The 20980-nt window shown below is 38.6% G+C and overlaps 1 protein-coding gene across 8 annotated transcripts in view; it reads right to left on the bottom strand.

Moving 5' to 3' along the window:
• LOC134867371 (poly(rC)-binding protein 3) overlaps positions 1-20980 on the bottom strand; it is a 70696-nt gene that overhangs the window by 20962 nt on the left and 28754 nt on the right. For 7 of the 8 annotated variants that reach the window (XM_063887901.1, XM_063887905.1, XM_063887903.1 and 4 more), the window contains exons 2-6: positions 20495-20546; positions 20276-20340; positions 18761-18859; positions 18352-18460; positions 528-698 (exon numbers count right to left, since the gene is read on the bottom strand). In XM_063887901.1, the coding sequence (XP_063743971.1) occupies positions 528-608 (81 nt within the window). In that variant the 5' untranslated portion in view covers positions 609-698; positions 18352-18460; positions 18761-18859; positions 20276-20340; positions 20495-20546. Of the gene's footprint in view, positions 1-527; positions 699-6865; positions 6902-18351; positions 18461-18760; positions 18860-20275; positions 20341-20494; positions 20547-20980 lie in introns of those variants that run through there. The other variant, XM_063887902.1, reaches the window with a different exon arrangement.

Genomic DNA, 20980 nt, shown 5'->3' with positions numbered 1-20980 from the left:
TATTCACTGTCTCTAGCAAGGAGGAACATATAAACCATGATTGACTTTTGTGAGACAGCATCAAGCAATTGTTTTGCTAATAAATAGAATTGTTTTGCAAATACTCAAATGGAGCAAACTTGTTCAATCACTTGGTCTCCATTCTGTACGCATCATCAGTTTCTTTGTGGTTCTACTTGAAAAACTGCTAGATCCATCAACTTCCAATATTGCAACCAATAGCATATCGGAGAACACAGGTTCGCTGTTAAAAATCAGCTGGTTCAAGTCCAAGCGGTGATAACCGCCAATGGCATCATAGTTAGCATAAGGTATTCATACCAGTTAGTGAAATTACCCTGTCGGTGTTGAGGCTCCTACCTACAAGTGGATAATAGGTCTGGACTTGTTCAAGAGAACATCAATTAGCTCCAAATGGTAGCTTAAAGGTCATAAATAACTTAAGGGCCCATTAAATCAGGAAATTGTTTCCCCACATGCCTTATTTTTTTTTTTACCAAAGCCAGATAAAAAGTCTGCCTGCTTACTTTTCCGTGCATGAGGAGGCGGATGGTGAGGGTGACATTGAGGCCGCCCTCTGACGGGACTTTAGTGGGTTCCATCTCCATGTTTGGGGGAAGTAAGGCCAAAGCAATGTCCTGGAATGGGATGTCCTCAAGAGGAGAAGGGGTAGGGTGGAATACCAGCCAGCCAGTCACCTGTCAAACACAATATACGTTACACAATATATACGAGTAGATTATAATGAAACAGACAGAGCATTAATAGAGCAAGATGAATCGATGGACAGATGGACGGACAGACAGACAGACAGACAGACAGACAGACAGACAGACAGACAGACAGACAGACAGACAGACAGACAGACAGACAGACAGACAGACAGACAGACAGACAGACAGACAGACAGACAGACAGACAGACAGACAGACAGACTAGATAGACAGACAGACAGACAGACAGACAGACAGACAGACAGACAGACAGACAGACAGACAGACAGACAGACAGACAGACAGACAGACAGACAGACAGACAGATAGATAGAGTTAAACATGTTTGGATGTTATATATAGTGACAAATAAAGGTCAAAATTGGTTTCAATTTCACATTAATCCTTTAATGCCAACTTAACAATTAATGCTTTGGCTAAACTCCTGACAATAACCCTTTGACTTTCAGACTCATTAGTGGCATAGTTTCTAAAGGCTTTTTCCTGTAAGTCAGACATTAAATCTTTCCTCCAGTGCCCTCATTACAGTTATTCAAATTACTTTGCTCTACTATGCCTTTGCTACTAAGGCAACGGCAAACAGGACAGTCTGTATGCATGGATGGCTCAGCAAAAAACAAGGAAAGTTTATTTTGTGTAGATTAAGGAATGTTCTGTTCATTTTATTGGGTTCTCTTGCTCAGTTTACAATATATATGTTAAATCAGGACATTTTATACTAGATATTTTCATTTGAGTTACAGCAAAACTTTTTGAGGAAAGATATATCCATGATGCATGATTACATTATATTGTATTCTCCCGGTGGCTTGAGCCCCTAAGCCTTTGATCGCAAATGTTGTTCCCTAACCTTGGTATCATTGTCATTACACCCAGACAGCACGATCAAATATACATTTTCCTAATCCGTGCGTTGATGTTCTGCTGCTTTCATTACCTGCACAAGTTATTATTTAATTTTCTACAGATATCAAACAGCCCCAAGGGAATTCTAGCCAATTAAATATACTCTTTGGACTGAAGTTGGTCACATTTATGTTGGTTTTATGGTTTTTGGGTACAAATTAAAGTCCAAAATAAAATGTTCAGCCAGACACAACCCCAGGCTAGTTTTGTGCTCATACAAAAGAACAACTCATCACTTCAGTATCTCAAAATATAGACTTTAAAAAGGAGACAAATATCAATAATAAGGCTACTTTTTATTAGAATCAGAATCCCTTTATTCAGCCCACAGATGGGGAAATTTAAAGCTCAATTAATCAAATTGGTATTGGTGTCAGCCCTAGTAAAAAAATAAAAAAAATAAAATGTATCAGATGCAGGAGGCACAGTAACAGTCAGTCGGTTTGTGCATTGTAAGCATCCATGCTGGGGAAAAAACACATGAAGATTATCCAGAATATAGTTTTTTCTTTCTTTTGCTTTGTTTATTTCTTTATGTCATATTATTTTATTTAAATGTAGTTACCTATGAGAAGATAGTCTAAACGTTATGATATTATCCAGTACGTTACAGTAGGTGGCGTCATGGCTCTGAAACCTTTGTTTGTAGTCCGCCATTAAAACTAAAGAAGATGAACGCCAGGTGACGCTCATTCCTTTGAATTAACCAATTATCCAGACATTTATAGCCACTATTATCTCACTACAAATACTAAATGTATACTCAGTGTTTTCAGGAAACAAACGTGAGTCCACTACCGCAACAACACAACGGGTTGTTAACTCAACAACAAGAAAGTGAGCTATCAAGTGACATCATCAGTTAGCTGAATTAACCAAGTTATGCTAACACCGTGCGGTAGCTAGCAGCAATGAAAGGTGGACTTTTGGTGAACCATGACAACAAAAACTACGCAGCAGCACCTCCTGTGAAGAATTATCTGATATCAACTTGAATATCAAACAGTTGTCTTCCATGAAGAACCGGCGAATGAACTATACTCAAAATGGTGAGTAATGTAAACTTTGTTTTTTTGCTAGTGCCTTAATGGCTTCCAGTGTCGGCTAATTACCTGCGCACGCTATGGAGGGTACTGCTGGCATGTAGCTACAGTGAGGCGCGTTGTTTGCCGGGATAATGAAGTCGCTTCAAGTTCACTTTTTGTTATTGTGTGCATTCTATTTGGAAGTTTCGGTAGTTGTTGTTAACTCCTAACTTGCATTGAAATAGATATTGGAGAAGTAATTCTTCTGGCCTGTATGTGATTATTGCACTGCTCTGATGTGGAGGTAGAATTTAAATATCGTGTTATTCAACAAAAACAAACCTAAAAACGCTGTTTTTATTATTGTATTGGTTCATTTCAGTGTTGCTCCTTCAAATAGAAAAAAGTGATGTTTCTGAGTGCATTGGAACTGAACTACAAGTGCTCCAAACAAACAATGTTGACTTAAATACAACTAAATACTCGTTGCACTGGTGACATTAGCACTTCCAAGTCACCACACTGGGGATTCTTCCCATTGCTGATTTATAGCTTACACATAGCATTTAGGAAATATGATGTTATGCTATCTACTTTAACAGTGTATCAGCATAATGGGAACAGCTGTGCCTCTGTATCTAGTTTTAACATGGGCCTACTAGGCTAAATGTTCATCAGATTTTTTTTTTTATTTTAATCTTTCAGAGCATATTGTCCACTTACATGATTAAGATGTATGGTTGCTCTGTACCAAAGTCGTTGTGTCATGTCTGGATGTGTGCTTGAAGGTTTTGTTTGACATAGGAAAGAGTTTTAGAAATGCAATTTACCAAAGTGTGGCACGGACAAGGTTATCCATCAAGAAAGTTGTGTGTTGAATTCTGCTTGGTGGGTTTTCTAGTCTGTTTGTCAGCAGTATTTGCTTGAAACTTGATGTAGCATGTTTCATTTCCAGCAGATACACACACTATTTTTACCTTGAAAGTAAATCCAAACATACAGTAATTTGGTCACCGGTAAGTGATAGATTCTGTGACAAAACTGCCAAAATGTGCATGTAGCATTAGTATAGTGTGTTTTTCACCTCTACATGAAATTATTTTTTAGACTAAAAAGCATTGAAAACATAATTTGAGGAATGAAAAGACAATGCCTGGAAGAAAAAACTAAATGTATTCTTATCTGTCCTACTTGCCCTAGCTCTAATGACCACAGTGTTTATTTGAAAGTGACAGACAGATGGTGTTTGTAGCATCTGTGATGGCCTCACAGTTTGTGATGCAACCAAAGGTGCTAACAAGCTCATGTGTCAGATAAGAAACATCTAGAGCTCTTATTAATGTTAGCCATGTTGGGATGATTTGTTTGTGGCTACACCTTTTTGAGTGTGCTCCCGGGCCGGCTGGCCTCATATCCGGTGTGTTGATTATTGTTTACTGAGTCTTATGATAATGATTTCCTCATGCTGCTGCCAGTTGTGACACACCAAATCATTGTCATGGCATGTGTCCATATTCCCTTGCTGTTTGAAATCTGTGTTCAAGGACAGAGTCTGACTTGTGTTTGTTATGTCGTTCTTATTTTGGAGAAACCATGAACCGCTATCTAAGGTTTGAGTAAGTGCAGTGTGTTGGGGAAAAGGCCACGAGGGCAATGACAACAGGTGTTCCTCTCTGATGTGATCATGGTAGTTAGCACAGCATAAGAATATTTCGACATCTTGCGACTGCAGCAAGGTGGTGGTGACATCTTCAATTCACTGCTGGTTGCCTGGCAACCTTGATGTGAGGAAGAGGGAAGTCCCGGCACATTGCCAATGAATACTGATAAAGACGATCAGAAAAGATCATGGCATGGTAGTTTTTCTGGTAATTCAATACATTTCCTATTGTTTATAGTCAAACTAAGTGATAAAGCCTTTTTATATACTGAATCAAATACGTTAAGGTCTAATTAAAAACCCTGCAAAATGATCATAACTCTTTCAAGTGAAATTATAGAACAAATATAACATCAAGTTAAAATGGTCATGACATTGATTAAATGCTCTATGTACTGGTGCTTTACTTTTTAATTTGCAAATAAAGTGGTTTTTTTACACAACACGTAAATCCCTTTTTGGAGTGTTGGAGGTTTCTAAGGGGTCATGTTATTTTTTGCGGTTTTAGAAAAGCTCATTGATGTCATGATTTGACTTGGCCACAAAACATTTTGTAACAGTTATAAGCTCATTTTATTTACTTTATTTTATATTATATTGCTTTATCTGTTTTCCATATTGGTTATCTTTGTATGTGAATACTGAACCTTTAACCTTTCATAGGAATGTTTCATCACAAGTCAATTTATGACTCCTTTTGTCCATGCATGGTGTTTCCATGGACACCCTGTGCTTTAGAGAACTATTGCTTGCCATGCAATGAAAGCAGAACAGAAGCAAATTAAAGCTTTGGCTAATCATCGAAGTCGGGAATTTAAAAATAACACATGATAAAATCCATGCAATCATGGTACAATGTGTCTATCTTAACCAGCTGCATACATTTGAAAGTATTGAATGCCTGCACACAACCACAGCACATACAACAAATATTAAAAAGTTAGATTTAACAGATTTTGATTATAGTTTCTGAATAATGTCACAGTATATGTTTTTTTTTTTTCTTCAAATCGGCATCATTTTGTATAACGATAATTTTAAAGGGTTAAAATAAAACAAATTAAATCATTGCCCAACCCTACACTTCCCTGGCCTATGGACAATAACATTAGTCTTGTTTTGGCTGTGGGTTTAGTAAAAACAAAAAATGGTATTGGTCCATAAAGCATATTTGTTTTGAATCCATATTTTGTTGTCTATGGAAATTCAAAGCTGTCAAAAACTTGCTGTTGCCCGTTTGTTATTCCTGGCCAATTCAGTTTTTGATTTTGATATTGAACTGCTTATTTAAAGAGCCACGTATCTCTTACCCATGAAGCCTATGTAGATAGCCAGTTATAAAAAGTAATAGTAAAAAAGAAATCACTCAGTTTGAAGCACAAAGTATGAAACAAGCACTTGGCTTTTCTGTTTCTTGTTGTCCAAATCATCCGAGCATGCTCTCCAAATATAGCCGAGGACCAGTTAAGTGCAATTGCTTGCCAGGACCGTCTTCTAAAATTATAACCCTGAACAAGATGTGTCCTTTTGTTTGGGTTAAACATCACCTGCTAGCTAACAAGTCCTTTTAGCACATCACCTCTGTAGATTTTCAAATGATTTCCCAGCCTTTAACATAGAAGCTTTTGGGAAACCGTATGTCGTTTGTTTAAAGTAAGGGAGCAGAAGGGTGAGGTTGAATATACCCACAGAATGACATGCTGAGGAGCCTTTTGTTGCACCATTTCAGTCTGCAAGCAACCATTCTGCCCAGACCATTTCCCCCCCACCGCCCAAAAAGCTGGCCCGTAAGCCTGTCATCTCCGATCAGTTGGCCTGGTTTAGATCTCAGCCTAAATTACAATCACAGGCTGACTGCCCCTTGCATTGTTCGTCTGCCGCCCTGCATTAGCTTGCAGGGCTAACAGGGTTTATTGGTGCGTGTCTGCTCGTAAGCCATGCAAGCTCTTTTCAGCTTTCCTTTCACCCGACCAAAGGACTAGGGTTTTTTTTTTTTCATGCTGCTGCTAGCTGCTAATGTAGAACATAAATCTATCAAATTCTGACTCACAAGATAGACATAGCCTTCAATAAACTGCATTTACCGTTCCCATATAAATAGAAGATTTAGCTTCTTAGTTGCATTATGAAGCCATATTCCAGAAAATATCCTTCACAGTGAATCTCCCACTCTACAGCACGCCCCCCTTTAAAAACTTGTACAATCGCTTGTTTGATATATTAATTGAAACGTGAACTGAATTCATGATAGCAACATTTTCTTCTTCTTTTAAATCCATCTAATAATGAATCCATGTATTAACACAAAAATGTACACGTCAAGATATTGTCTAACATCTCAATCAATGAAATTTACTGGAAAAAGTTTAAAAAATGTGTCTGCCCTGGTTAATTATTCCGCCCCAAGGTGTCACACTGCATGTTCATACAAATATTTGCCAAGCGGGAGATATTTACTATGAGAATCTTAAAAGAAATCCTCCACAGATTTAATCTGATCTGTGACATCATTTTTAATTATCCATAAACGCTTTTTTTACCTTTAACACGGCTCCAAACACTTGACCACTCCTTCAGCGAAAAGATTAGCAAAATGGGATTGCAATATTATATCCCCCTTCCACTAAGACGAGGTGAAATACTGGCAAGCCATTGGACGAGACTTGGAGTCATATGAGCGGTGCGTCACAACTCATGATGTCACCTTTTAGCGCTTAACCCGAAAATACTCCCCAGTTTTATAGAAAACGCTACCACAATCTAGCCGTTTCCTCGTTCTTTGACCATTGTACGGGCAAGGGTTGACGAAATGATGGGTGCCTCAGACAAGGATGCCCCTTAGGGTACTGGGGGCGGGGGTTGAAGGTGGCAAACATTTGAAATGGGTGGCTGGATATTCTGAGTGACATGTCAGCGAAGCCATTGGCTAAATACTACTGCCGGTTTTCTGCTAAAAACGGCTTCTATACTGCCTCTCTGAATTTGTGTATTGTACCATGCATTGATATGATGCGTAAATATACCGTAACCCTTTCCTTGCTTAACACACGACAAACGGAGCATATCATAATGCTGTGGTTTGCAGTGGAGTAGAATACAGTAACCCGCAGACTGAGATATAATCGGTAAAACCCTTAAAAACATACTGACTTGATTTAGCTACAAACACAAGACTATGTTAGTATTGTGCTTCTGTGTTCCTAGTCAGCAAACTGAATGAGTACTACGTAATTATATCAAAGACTACGTTTATTTGCCTATGGGAGTCATATTTAATATTTTGTGATTGACTGGTATCTCATTTGCAATTACCTTCCAGATCAATAGGGCTGCTTTTATGTTTGTTTTATTCGTTTCAAACCTTTCTGATAGTTCTTGCTACTGTCAGAGTCTGTACATCACATGTCTTGTTGGTTTGACCATCCTAGAGTGACCCAGCATGCAAATTAAGAAGTGTCTGTGTGAATGAACAGTGAGCCTTGCTAAGTATCTGTAGGTGTTTCCAAGTTAGGACCATGACATTACTTTTTCAGTTTTACAAGAATATAGTCCATGACCTCATTACTAGAGGCTTGTACAGTTATCCTTTAGCTAAAACCAGATGCTGTAACTCATTGTTTATCTTTTTAAGAGATCATTTAATGCTATTGGACTACATACTGTTCTGATAAACTTTAAGCCCAGTTAATAAAATCTATTGAGCCCAGGGCTGATATAAATAATAGTTGTTCAAGTCAAATATTTATTTTAAATGCACTGTCGTTTGCTGTAGAAAAATATTACATCTTATTTAGACAAATGTTTCAGTTTTAATTTAAAAAAGATATATTGTAATTTGTTGTTTGGGTTAATGGTTTAACTGCATTTAGTGACATTTTTGTGTTGGCATGAAACTAGCAGATCTATAGCCTGCTCAGTCAGTCAACTGAATTTCCCCTAGCCTTTGGGACTGAAGTGGCATGGAGTATAAGTATTTGGGAAGTGTTTTGTTAATACTTGGCTTAGATGCATGCATGTACATGTTTGTTGGCTAATCTTGTAAAGTCACCTAAATAAAGCTTCAAAAACGTTGAAACAGCTGAAGAATCTAATAGATCAACTACAGCATACTTCATATAACATATAGCTAGAGTAGCTTTTAAGTCTTAAGAGTTTGAGAATATGAAGAACAACTATTAAGCACAGAGAGGCTGAAGGGCAAGAGGGTCCCAAGATGCAAAAATGAAATCGTAATGTTTTGGGCTGTAGGGATCTGTGTTCAGAAAAGGAGGTCACTTTGTGTATCCTCAAACCTTGTACAGCCATCACGCCTCAAGAAACACTATCAAGCACGCTAATTGGAAATACTGCCAGATCACATACTTGGAACTCTATTCGGACTTTAATATCGAAGGAACTAACAGAAATGACCATTGGGTCTTTTTGTTTGCATGATTCATTATGTGCAACTCCTTGCAGCAGTTCTGTTCTAAATGAATATCCAGATGCAGACTATGGCTTCTATTTCCACACCTTAATGCCCTTGTTTTTTTTTTCTAGTAATGTTTGGCACTGTAAAAACAAATTTAAAAAGTAGCCCCCCGGCAAATCTCACTCTAAAAAGACCAGGGAGAAATATCTTACACATACATATTGTTTTACTAAACTGAACAACCTTATCAGTAAGTCGCAGGTTGCACATGAGTCTCTCTGGTTGTGTAAGTAGGGAAACGTTGTATGGAAATAGTTGTATAGCAGGCTTTAGAAACAGTTGCAAAATGAGAATCTTTTAAATGTGAAACGTTATATCTGAAGCTTGAGTGAAAAATGTCTATGATTTCAATGTGTGCTCTTTCAAAGATAACATAATTCTGTTATTTTTCTTTATAATGAATATGTCTTTGTTTACTTGTTGCAGAAGGGGTATAAAGAGCAACAAAAGAAATAAACAGAAACATCGGCTGCCGGACAAATATGTATTTCTGAATAGTTATGTGCTCAGAATTGTACAATCCGTGCATGCTTACAGTTTACTGTGGAGCACTGTTATAGCCTTGATCTATAGTCTCAATACTGTAAGGGATATGCAATAATATCCTTGGTAGGGCTGAACCAGTATATCAAAGTAATCCAGACACACCCTTCCATGTGTCTCTCTTGTTCTCAATGAAACATGGTTGCCACTCCTATGGCCCCCCAGGTTGAATCTATTTCATTATAGGGTTAATATCTGAACCTTAATCGTTTCAGAGAGGATGAAGGCTGTAATAATCACAGAGAGATGTGTTCAGGGATATTTTCTTCTCACTAAAGCATGGTCCATTTTAACAAGGTATTCTTCCTAAAAGCCAGTGCAAAGGGTGGCATTAAAAACAGCAAGGGCAGACGGGTCACTTTAATCTGTAATGTTTGATTTGCTCGCTTTAGAATTCTGAAAGGTGGCTGAGGAGGTTTAGCCAAATCACAAATGGCTGCAAATGTGTCAAACCCCCCCCCCCCCCACACACACACACACACACACACAGACAGAAAAAAATCCAGCACCAGTCACTAATTACGCTGCTATGGACAATATTTTGCACTCTGTACATTTTTAACAGCTATTTGTGTTTTTTTGTATATATTGAGTGTGTATGTACAGTAATGTGTGTATACACATATTTTTATATATATTGTATATTTTTTGTATTTAATACTTCGGGACTGTGAGAAACAGCATTTCAATCTTTCTTTCTGTACACACAAATTGAATGATTGACAATAAAGTTGACTTTGACTTCAACATTTAAATGGGATTTTTATTCTTCAGCAACGGCAGTAACTTGGATCGAGATTCAGAATAAACATTTAGCGATAACCTTCACGGTGGAGCTGGTAGCATTTTCACTTTGAATTCAGCCATGATGGACGTTGCTGTCTGTTGCTTACTCTGACTTGTATATTACCAGGAAATGCCATAACAGTTGTTTGCATTGCAGATATGTTTTGACTCTTTTTTTCTTCATTTAAAAAAAAAGAAGCTGCTTCTGGTGATAGAAGACTCAAATAACCCAAAGAAGTGACAGCTTCTGCCCTTTTAATATCCAGTTTAAAGTTATGTTGGCAGCTCCAAATGTCAGAACTATCTAAATGTCTGACTTCAAATATCAGAATCATGTCACATCATGTTCACCAGTACGACTGGTCTGTGAAACTTTACATAAAAGGAGACTGGAGGCAACAGAGCGCATGTTTCTCTAGATGTGGCATTTCATGACAGCTGATGAGAAGACAGTATGTTATTAAATATTCCGTTCATCAAGTGTCTGTTCCCCAGCGGCAACATTTAGTTTCAATAATTGTGATATTATAGAGGACTTAAATACAGCGTGGCAGTTATGATGCATCTTTGTAGGCCCACCTCAAAGATAGCATCGCAAGGCTCATTCCACAAAAAGCCAATGGGAATTTTACATTGGAGTATTGTATTATGTCAGAAAAAATGTGTGCATGATGTTGTTCAGCAGGATAATCTTTCCATATTAACACCACTTTTATAATTTAAGCGTACATGCAGTCACCACACTTAACATCGTTAAACTAATGGTAGCTAATGTTGGGCGTAATGTTTTTGAATCTCATTTAGACACTAATTAGCAACCGCAATTTAAACGACATGTGAAAGCTTCAGAAATGAATGACTCAGGTATTCACTGACATATTTTATGTCATAGAAAAAAAGTTGCCTAAGCTTGTGTTATGGACAGGCCATATTTTAGGAATCTAACTCAAAAATAATAAAAGAATGTTGACTTCGAGACAAGGGAACCAGAAGTGATGACATGCAAACTCATATCCAGTATTTAGAGCTCCACCACTCTCTGCTGTGGTAGAGTTTGCATCCTTTCATTAAAAAATGATATCAAATGTTCATATGTGGCCATTTCTTCCAGCTGTGGAACTGCGGGAAGACAAGTGTAGGGGAAACCGGAGAACATCTCGTTTGTGTGTGTTGCTAAGCAGGCCAGGGTGTTGAGTGTTCAGCTGTTTTATCTGTGTTATACCAGCCTGTCAGCAGCAGTCCTGACTGTGGTCCGTCTATTATAGCGTACATGATGTGCAGCAACACATCCTGTCATTCGGTCTCTCTGTGTGACTGCTGAGCTTTGACAATCACAGTTTAGGAGTGCAAAGGCAAAGACAAAAAAAGTTCTCATCTGCTCAAAACGACAACTGTGCTACTTTGATTGGACTGAACATAGCATTAGTTTGGACAACAGACTTAAGTGAATCATACTCTTTTATTCTGCTAGCATCTGATTGAGGGTTTGAAATTGTATGCAATTAAATACTTGAGATGCAGGAACAACAACTGAAATATGTGGACTTGACATTTGTGTCTTCACAAAGCCTTTCATCATAGCCTTGACGTCAGTGTATGACATACTTCAAAACATCCAAAACCACTTTCCGTTTACACCCCCCCCTACCAGGGGCTTCTTGATGCATGTCAGTCCGCAAAGACATCTTTCAGCTTTCAAGAAAAGCAGCAACTTTACGACATTCACATCCCTCCCTGCCTTATTTCTCAATGCTCTTAATGTGTTGCATCTTTGTAAAGCACTTTGAATTGCCTGGTGTTGAAACGTGCTGTATAAATAAACTTGCCTTGCCTTCCTATCCTTGCTACCGCACACTGCATTTTAATATTTCACATATGTATCTTACTGGTTTCAAAGGCTGCATTAGTAAAGTCTTATTTTTGTAGTATTTACCATACTATTATAGTTATGCTATTATACCCGCTTAGTCAAAACATCCACATAACTCATAGTATAAATCCTTTGTAAGAACACCAATAGTTCTCGCTACAGTATTAAAGCAACACTGATAACTCTCTGCTCCATAGCTTCACTGTGATAACTGGACTTAAACCACACTGTACATTTTACATTTATATTCTATTTAATATTCCATACCATACACACTTAATGTATATTTAATATCCTGCTTTATATTTAGTTTTTGTGTATATTTTTAGTCCGGCATTTATATTCTTTACTTTTTAATGCTAAAATAATCTGTCTGTCTGTCTGTCTGTCTGTCTGTCTGTCTGTCTGTCTGTCTGTCTGTCTGTCTGTCTGTCTGTCTGTCTGTCTGTCTGTCTGTCTGTCTGTCTGTCTGTCTGTCTGTATTCGTTCAACATGTTGTAGTATTTGATTTGAAGATGAAGCTGAGGATGTGAGAGGGAACCTAATCTCATAAAAGACAATAAGTTAAGTAGATGTAAACAAATCGAATCTCGATGAGATTTACAACAGGATTTACATGTTAAATATATCACAGTGTAAATGAATCAGTAAATAATTATATTCTTAACATTGAGGTAGTAAACAGAGCTGTACTGCAGGAACAGGCATTGAGTTGTGGAAATTGCAAGTACGATAGAGAGTACTTTTGAAAACTCCTTCTAGATTTATGAGTTAAATAATGAGTCTCCTGGATCATGCCATTAAAGCAAACCTGCTTATTCATATTTAACTTCATGACTTTATGCTCTTCCCTAGCCGTTATGGGGATATTGCTGGAGAAGGCTGAACCAATAACAAGGTAATGAGGGAAGAGCTGCCTAAAAAACGTAATTAAGCCGATGGTATTTGAATTTCCCTTTTCTGTTAAAGATGCAGGAGAACCTGTAGTGGACTTTTTTGAGTTGCCTTTGTTTGGGGGCCTATGAACTGGACTGAACTTATGTCGGGGTTGTAACCAACTAGACTTTGTGCTTAAGTGGATTGTCCTTTGAAATGTTCTACCCTGAAATATATTTGATGAAAATGAAAATTGATGTGTGATTGGTTTTGTATTGCACTTCGTTTATGGGGGAGATATTTCCCCACATTAATTGATTGATGAATTAGTGTATGGTTTGACTGAAAACATTTTGTTGAATATTTAAGAGTATTATTTGTCAGATCTGATTCTAACTGGCCCCCCACTTTATTCAAAATAGGTAAAGCCTGCTACAAAGTTTAAGGTATTCTATATAGTTTGTTTAATGTGTTCAGGTTCTTTATTGGTACCATAAGGTAGATTTAGTTTGCAGATAAAAAGACAAGGGATCCATCCTGACACACTCTAATAACAAACACAGACATATCTCTAATAAAAGTGAAACAAAACCTTGAGCCTAGAACTGTGGTTTAAGAGTTGCTCACGCCTGCCTGAGTGGCTCATATTCGGCTACATTACCATTTTAAAAATAAAGAAAAATGACATTTTTTTAATAACAGTGGATTTGTGTGTTACCTTCATGTTTAAAAAATGTCAGAATGGGCTATTGGCCCTTTACCTATTTGCATTAGCAAATCTGTCCCTCTTTGAAAAAGACACCCCGGCCATACGGGGTAATGAAATGGAGCCAGCCAGTTTCTGCTGACTTTATTCCCATCAGGTGAACAAATTGCTCTTCAGAGGAAGCCAGCTTAGATATATTTTTTTGAGCATCAATGTAAAAAGCTTTGCTGCAAAACTTTAGAGTCAAAACACACACATGTTGGTGCAGGCATGCTCAAAGGATCCAAGTACAAACAGGCAAACAGACGCTCCATATCCGTCCATAACATGATTTTACGAGAGTAATATGTGCACAGTGAGTTCCTCTTCCATCTGACTGTCTTGATGTTTTTTTGCTCTCAAATGAAGCAACAACCTTGTGAAAGACAGGGTTGAGCTCTGCAATATCAGTCCCAGATACACAGATGGGCTGTGATCTAGGAATTCATGGGGAGCAATAAATATGCAATAATATTAAAAGTGTGTATCTAATACACGTCTGTTTATTCCAAATATCCACATATTTCGTGTTTATTCTACTGTTAAGTACTTAATTTAACATTCTGTTTTATTTTATGTTACATCTACACAGCTTCCTTAATTTCTGCGTTTTGCTTGCACATTGTATTGTATTTCTTAACACAACAGTGTGCAGTTCCTAACTGTGCCGTTAAGAGATGATCAGCAGTTTAATTTGACAACACACTAAACTACAAACAGATGCAATATATATATAGTTCTTAATCTAAAGTGTTTAAAAGTACAGACTTTACATTAGTGTTTATATTTGAAACAAACTTCTGTCATAGATGAAAATAAACAGATGCATTAACTCTGACTCTGTTCTGAAGTACTCTGCTGTGGTTGTTGTATTTTGATAACTAAATTGCAAATAGCTCTTATGATGAATAAATGCATTACATGGACTACTCATAAACAAAAAATATCCTAATAAATCTTTTGAGATCTTACCAACTCCGAGCCTTTTGATCAAACTAATTTGTTTTCTACTCCTCTACAGACACCAGGAAGCTCTTATTAAGATGCACCTAAATCCTCAGTTGAATGGTGTGTCCTTTGTGACGACCGTTTTCCAATTTATTTACAAACCAGACAGTGACCTTGCTTTTTTTCTGTTTTGATAACAAATGGCTGAACAAATATAGTCCCTCCATGGCATTTTTTTCACAGAGCCAGCTCCAGCAAAGTCCATGTGCAATATCTGTAGCGACTTGGTGAGCATTGGGGCTGAAATGCTGAATAAAGAACACATCACAAACATTTGGAAGTGTCACCTCCTGTAAAAAGGCTCAGAACAAAAAGAGACTATGCTGCTCGAGAGGACTGGTTCACCCTACTGTGATACGGTTGTGTGATTCTCAAAGAAAAGGGCAAAAATTGGATCTCTGTCGAAACGAATTCACACTTTAATGATGGAACATTTTGCCACATACAGTGGGGCAAAAAAGTATTTAGTCAGCCACCAATTGTGCAAGTTCTCCCATTTAAGAAGATGAGAGAGGCCTGTCATTTTTATCATAGGTACACTTCAACTATGAGAGACAGAATGAGAAAAAAAAATCCAGGAAATCACATTGTCTGATTTTTAATGAATTAATTGGTAAATTCCTCGGTAAAATAAGTATTTGGTCACCTACAAACAAGCAAGATTTCTGGCTCTCACAGACCTGTAACTTCTTCTTTAAGAGGCTCCTCTGTCCTCCACTCGTTACCTGTATTAATGGCACCTTTTTGAACTCGTTATCAGTACAAAAGACACCTGTCCACAACCTCAAACAGTCATACTCCAAACTCCACTATGGCCAAGACCAAAGAGCTGTCAAAGGAGACCAGAGACAAAATTGTAGACCTGCACCAGGCTGGGAAAACTGAATCTGCAATAGGTAAGCAGCTTGGTGTGAAGAAATCAACTGTGGGAGCAATTATTAGAAAATGGAAGACATACAAGACCACTGCTAATCTCCCTCGATCTGGGGCTCCACGCAAGATCTCACCCCGTGGGGTCAAAATGATCACAAGAACGGTGAGAAAAAATCCCAGAACCACACGGGGGGACCTAGTGAATGACCTGCAGAGAGCTGGGACCAAAGTAACAGAGGCTACCATCAGTAACACACTACGCCGCCAGGGACTTAAATCCTTCAGTTCCAGACGTGTCCCCCTGCTTAAGCCAGTACATGTCCAGGCCCGTCTGAAGTTTGCTAGAGGGCATTTGTATGATCCAGAAGAGGATTGGGAGAATGTCATATGGTCAGATGAAACCAAAATAGAACTTTTTGGTAAAAACTCAACTCGTCGTGTTTGGAGGAGAAAGAATGCAGAGTTGCATCCAAAGAACACCATACCTACTGTGAAGCATGGGGGTGGAAACATCATGCTTTGGGGCTGTTTTTCTGCAAAGGGACCAGGACGACTGATCCGTGTAAAGGAAAGAATGAATGGGGCCATGTATCGTGAGATTTTGAGTGAAAACCTCCTTCCATCAGCAAGGGCACTGAAGATGAAGCGTGGCTGGGTCTTTCAGCATGACAATGATCCCAAACACACCGCCAGGGCAACGAAGGAGTGGCTTCGTAAGAAGCATTTCAAGGTCCTGGAGTGGCCTAGCCAGTCTCCAGATCTCAACCCCATAGAAAATCTTTGGAGGGAGTTGAAAGTCTGTGTTGCCCAGCGACAGCCCCAAAACATCACTGCTTTAGAGGAGATCTGCATGGAGGAATGGGCCAAAATACCAGCAACAGTGTGTGGAAACCTTACAGACTTACAGAAAACGTTTGACCTCTGTCATTGCCAACAAAGGGTATATAACAAAGTATTGAGATGAACTTTTGTTATTGACCAAATACTTATTTTCCACAATAATTTGAAATAAATTCTTTAAAAATCAGACAATGTGATTTTCTGGATTTTTTCCCCCATTCTGTCTCTCATAGTTGAGGTATACCTATGATAAAAATTACAGGCCTCTCTCATCTTTTTAAATGGGAGAACTTGCACAATTGGTGGCTGACTAAATACTTTTTTGCCCCACTGTATAAGTACTATCACAAGAGATGCTGGAAATTGTGTACAAAAAGGTTTTGAAGAAAAGCAACATAGAATGCTGGCCCCCATTTATCCTTCCCCACAGAATGTTAGTGTGGAGGAACCGATACATGTTATAGACCATCACCAGGGAGGGAAATGTCACTCAAGCCTAGACTGGCTCCAATACTGGGGACTACATCAGCAGGCTGTTTCTTTATAGGATGATCCATTGTGATATCAACCAAGACAGAGTGGTGCTCGTGCTCAGACTGATGTGCAAACATGATCAAATGCATGAGACTGCCAGGGTTCCCGGACTTCAGCTGCAGAGCATAGATTATATCAGTCGTAAGAGAGCAGTGAAGGACATGTGCAATGCATTTCAACCACTTTGTGTGTGCAAAAAGCGCCTGGAAAACCTTCAAGAAGACTTGAATCTGTCAAACTGTTCCCACCAACTGGAAGTCCACTTTTGCAGATGATGCTTAGGCAGAAGCATGAAGAAATGTACTTGTCCAACCCTAGAACAATGGGATATCATTTCAAATGTGGTAAAAAAAACTGTTCGAAGAAGTGACTCTTGAGATGAGCGAGGAAGAGGCACAGAAAAAAGCCACAACTGGAGACCAAAGATCTGATTCTAAACCAATAAGGGTAAAGTGAAAGGTACTTTCAGTAGTGATTGAAAGACTGGTTTGCCTTCTTGCATTCCTGACAAGTGAAGCTCTCTTTCAGCCATACTACTTTGTTTCCAGCAAGACAATATTCAGTGCGGTCAGGACTATTTATGAAAATAGGAGGGAAAATGGGTTCAGTAAAAGAATGCAGAGAAACCCAAATCAAAGAAATGCTGACAAAAAAAGAGTTGCTGAGAGAACATTAAGTTAGGTGTGGAAAATGATGAAAAGGCAAACTTTAGAGAATGCAGCATAAAAACGTTTTCCCTGTTTTACAATGCGCTGCACAAACTGGGACTAGAAACATTGGTTATTGATTTATTTTCTTTTTCCTGATACTTAACTTTCTCTCTTTTAAACAACATGCGAATGATATCCGCTGATAAATAATAGGTGCAAGTAAAATTTATATAAATTAATCTACCTTTTCTTATTTAAATTTCTCTATTAAGGTGGTTTACATTTAATTAAAACACATTGTAATGCAGACTAAGCACCGATCAACGTGCACAAACATAAAATGCAGAGGGAAACATCTATTTTTTATCTAAGTTCAACAATTTAGTTTTTTATAAAATGAAATAACACAACAAAAAAAACAACTGCATGATATCAGCATTATATTTGGCAATTGGCAGCCCTAATTTCTAAATAGTCCATATTGGTTCTAACATAACAGAGCATTTAGAGTGACTGAGAGGCAGAACAGAGTTGGGGGAATATTTAAGAAATGACGAATATTGGATGTTCATTCATGAACACAAAACATTTCTCCTTTTGTGCAACTACACACACATTCTTCATCATTGATAGTAAGGCTAACTTAAAAGCTTCTCGCGCATGTTTAAGGCCAGTGACACATCCCCCATCAGCTTTATGAAACATCAGAGGAAACCTGCTTCCTTAAACCTCTCTGTAATGGAGGGGAGTAAATCTCATCATTTAGAGACTTAAAGTCGCCCTTTAACAGTCGATTACTATTGACCGCTCAAATGAGTGTCTTTACTCACCAGATTTGCGCTGGGTGTTGTATTCCCAGGACTCCAGAGCAGTGTGGTCTCACACAAAGATCAGTTCATCAGCCTTTGGACTTCCCTTCAGGTTGATAAGCAGCCCATGCTAAAGCCCAGTGAAAATAAGTGAATGAAAAACGAGGTTACAACGAAGTAACCTTAATAGCTTATATTTCTCTGTGTGTAATAAGTTGTAGCACTATAAAAACACTTTAAAACTGAAGTATACAGCATCAACACATACTGTACGTTTGTTTTCTTGGTAAAGTCAGTGTTTTTGTACAGGATCAATACTTTCTGGAGCAAACCTACACCCATTCATTGCCTTTCTTTCAAGCTAGAGCCCCACATCAGTCATGCTGCTTATAGCGTGTGCTAGCAATAACAATGAGAAGGTGTGTCTCACCAAAGAGGGATCCCAACAGTCTCCCTGGTTTTTTCTTCCAGGTCATGTGACCTGTGGCTGGCAGCCTTCCTGCAGAATGGGGAGACTAGAAGTCTGCACCTGAGCAGGGTTAAGACATGAAAACCTGGTTAATGGTGTTGACAAGACGGAGAGTTTTCAACTTGTTATGCCGTCAAGCGCCTCTGTGGCTGCTATATCACTGCTGCATCCTCATATTATTCTAGCCTTGGGACCTTTTGTTCCACGTTTCATGCAGGGACCATAACAATTCCTACTGGGACACAAATATATTTTGTCTGGGACTATTTCGGGACAGTGAAAAAAAAATCAAAGTAAACTTCGAAATGGGTGTTATTTGCAAAGTCATTAAATATGATTATCTTTTTCGGTTTAAATAATTAAATAAAAACGTGTAGCTAAACAGCGAAACTATAGAAGGTTGACGTTCTTGCGGCACCTCACGAGAGGGCTGTCAAATCATAGCATGCATTCTACGTCATCCACTCTGCCGCTGACTGCTGCTAGCTAGATTCGCGCCACTGCAACGTTCATAGAGCGAGAGAATACACCGTCATCAACGACAGTTAAAAAAAAGAAGAAAGAAATGCTGAGGTGGTTGAATAAAAAGCCCCCTGATGCAAGCCCCGATACTGCCGACTCCCGAAACGAAGACATCCCAAGTCCTGGTCATGATTCATCGTCTTCCACTGTGGTAAGTTAGTTGTCTTAAGTGTCAATGTTAGCTACGCTAGCTAGTGCTCAGCAATAGCTAACGCTAGCTACTGAAGTGTGCCTTACAATGCATATAAACGTCCTAAAATGCGGTCTCATGTTCTTTTGAAGTTTGTGAAAATGATGTGAAATACAGTTGACCAGAATAAGAGGTGTAGCCTATCATTTTTGTATTTTCTTTGTCAGCCAGTCAGTGACTAGACTAAAATCTTTAGCTGCAAAAACGTAAGGCATTTAGCTAATCATTCTTTTTTTAGTCCATGAGCCATGAGGGTTTTTGTTGGTCAAGAACGTCAGTCAGATTGGGTGACGATTAGAAAGGGGGTCGCAAGGTAATTTTAGTTTGTCAATCAACTTTGGTATGAGAAATATGGCATGAAACGTTTCATGCCATATTTTTGCACAAAACCTTCTGGAGTCAAAAAGCTAGAGATGAGAAGTAATTTCAAAATGACAAATACCCGAAGCACACGGCGACGTCAGCCAAGGTATGGCTTCAGAAAAGGAAAAGTCCCCACACAATGTGAAGGAACTTTAAACACTTTGCAGGGAGGACTGGTTTTGTTACATTCTTGACCTTTTGATTTATTTCCTTTTGGATTTCTGTTTGTCTTTTGTATCTCCTGCTTCATTACTCAGAGGGCCTGCCTTTGCATGGAAATATGTTGTTTGGTGTAACGTCGTTGTACAAGCGAGTCAGACTGGTTGTGATCCAGGCTGTCTTTAGAAAAAAATAAAGGTGTAATCTTGTGAATGAAATTCATCACCGCCACCATCACTTACTTTGCTGCGCCCGCCCAGCTGAAGCGTCTTAGATCAAATAAACTGTGGGAGTGACTTCAGCGTATCTGTGGGGGAAAAAGGAGAGTACTGCTTTAAAGACAGAATATGTGAAAGCGCAGCATTCACTCTGCGGTTGGTACTGTATTATTAATAAAGGCATGACGGGTACGATAAAAGAAAAGGCAATTATTGAGTCATTCATAGGTGAAGTGTTCTTACATGGTGCAGTTGAGTTGTTGACAGACAGCGCTCCAGGGGAGGAGAGGAATTCCTGGGAATGGAAATAATGTGTTAATCTTTGGTGTCAGTGTGATTTTAAAGGTTAGTACAGTAACACCTCCTCCATCACCATATGCCAATTCCCCACAAGTCCTCTGTTCCCGGCCACGCCCAGCTGTACATTATATTTACACACACACACACACACACACACACACACACACACACACACACACACACACACACACACACACACACACACACACACACACACACACACACACAACACACACACAAGAATGGAGATTTTGGGCTGCCTCTTTTCTTTCGAATGGGACCACTGCCCTCTGTTGGTGCTTCGCATGACAAACACCATTTGGTTAGAAGAAACATTGAGTGGATGAGATGCAGCCGGTGTTGTTTTTCCTGAAAACAAGTAATTCTATGAACACACATTCCATAAGCTGATAAAATAATAATCACAAT

Source organism: Eleginops maclovinus, chromosome 7 (assembly GCF_036324505.1).
Source record: "Eleginops maclovinus isolate JMC-PN-2008 ecotype Puerto Natales chromosome 7, JC_Emac_rtc_rv5, whole genome shotgun sequence".
NCBI lineage: Eukaryota > Metazoa > Chordata > Actinopteri > Perciformes > Eleginopidae > Eleginops > Eleginops maclovinus.
The sequence above is the reverse complement of the archived record's forward strand: the minus strand, read 5'-3'. Positions and strand labels throughout refer to the sequence as shown.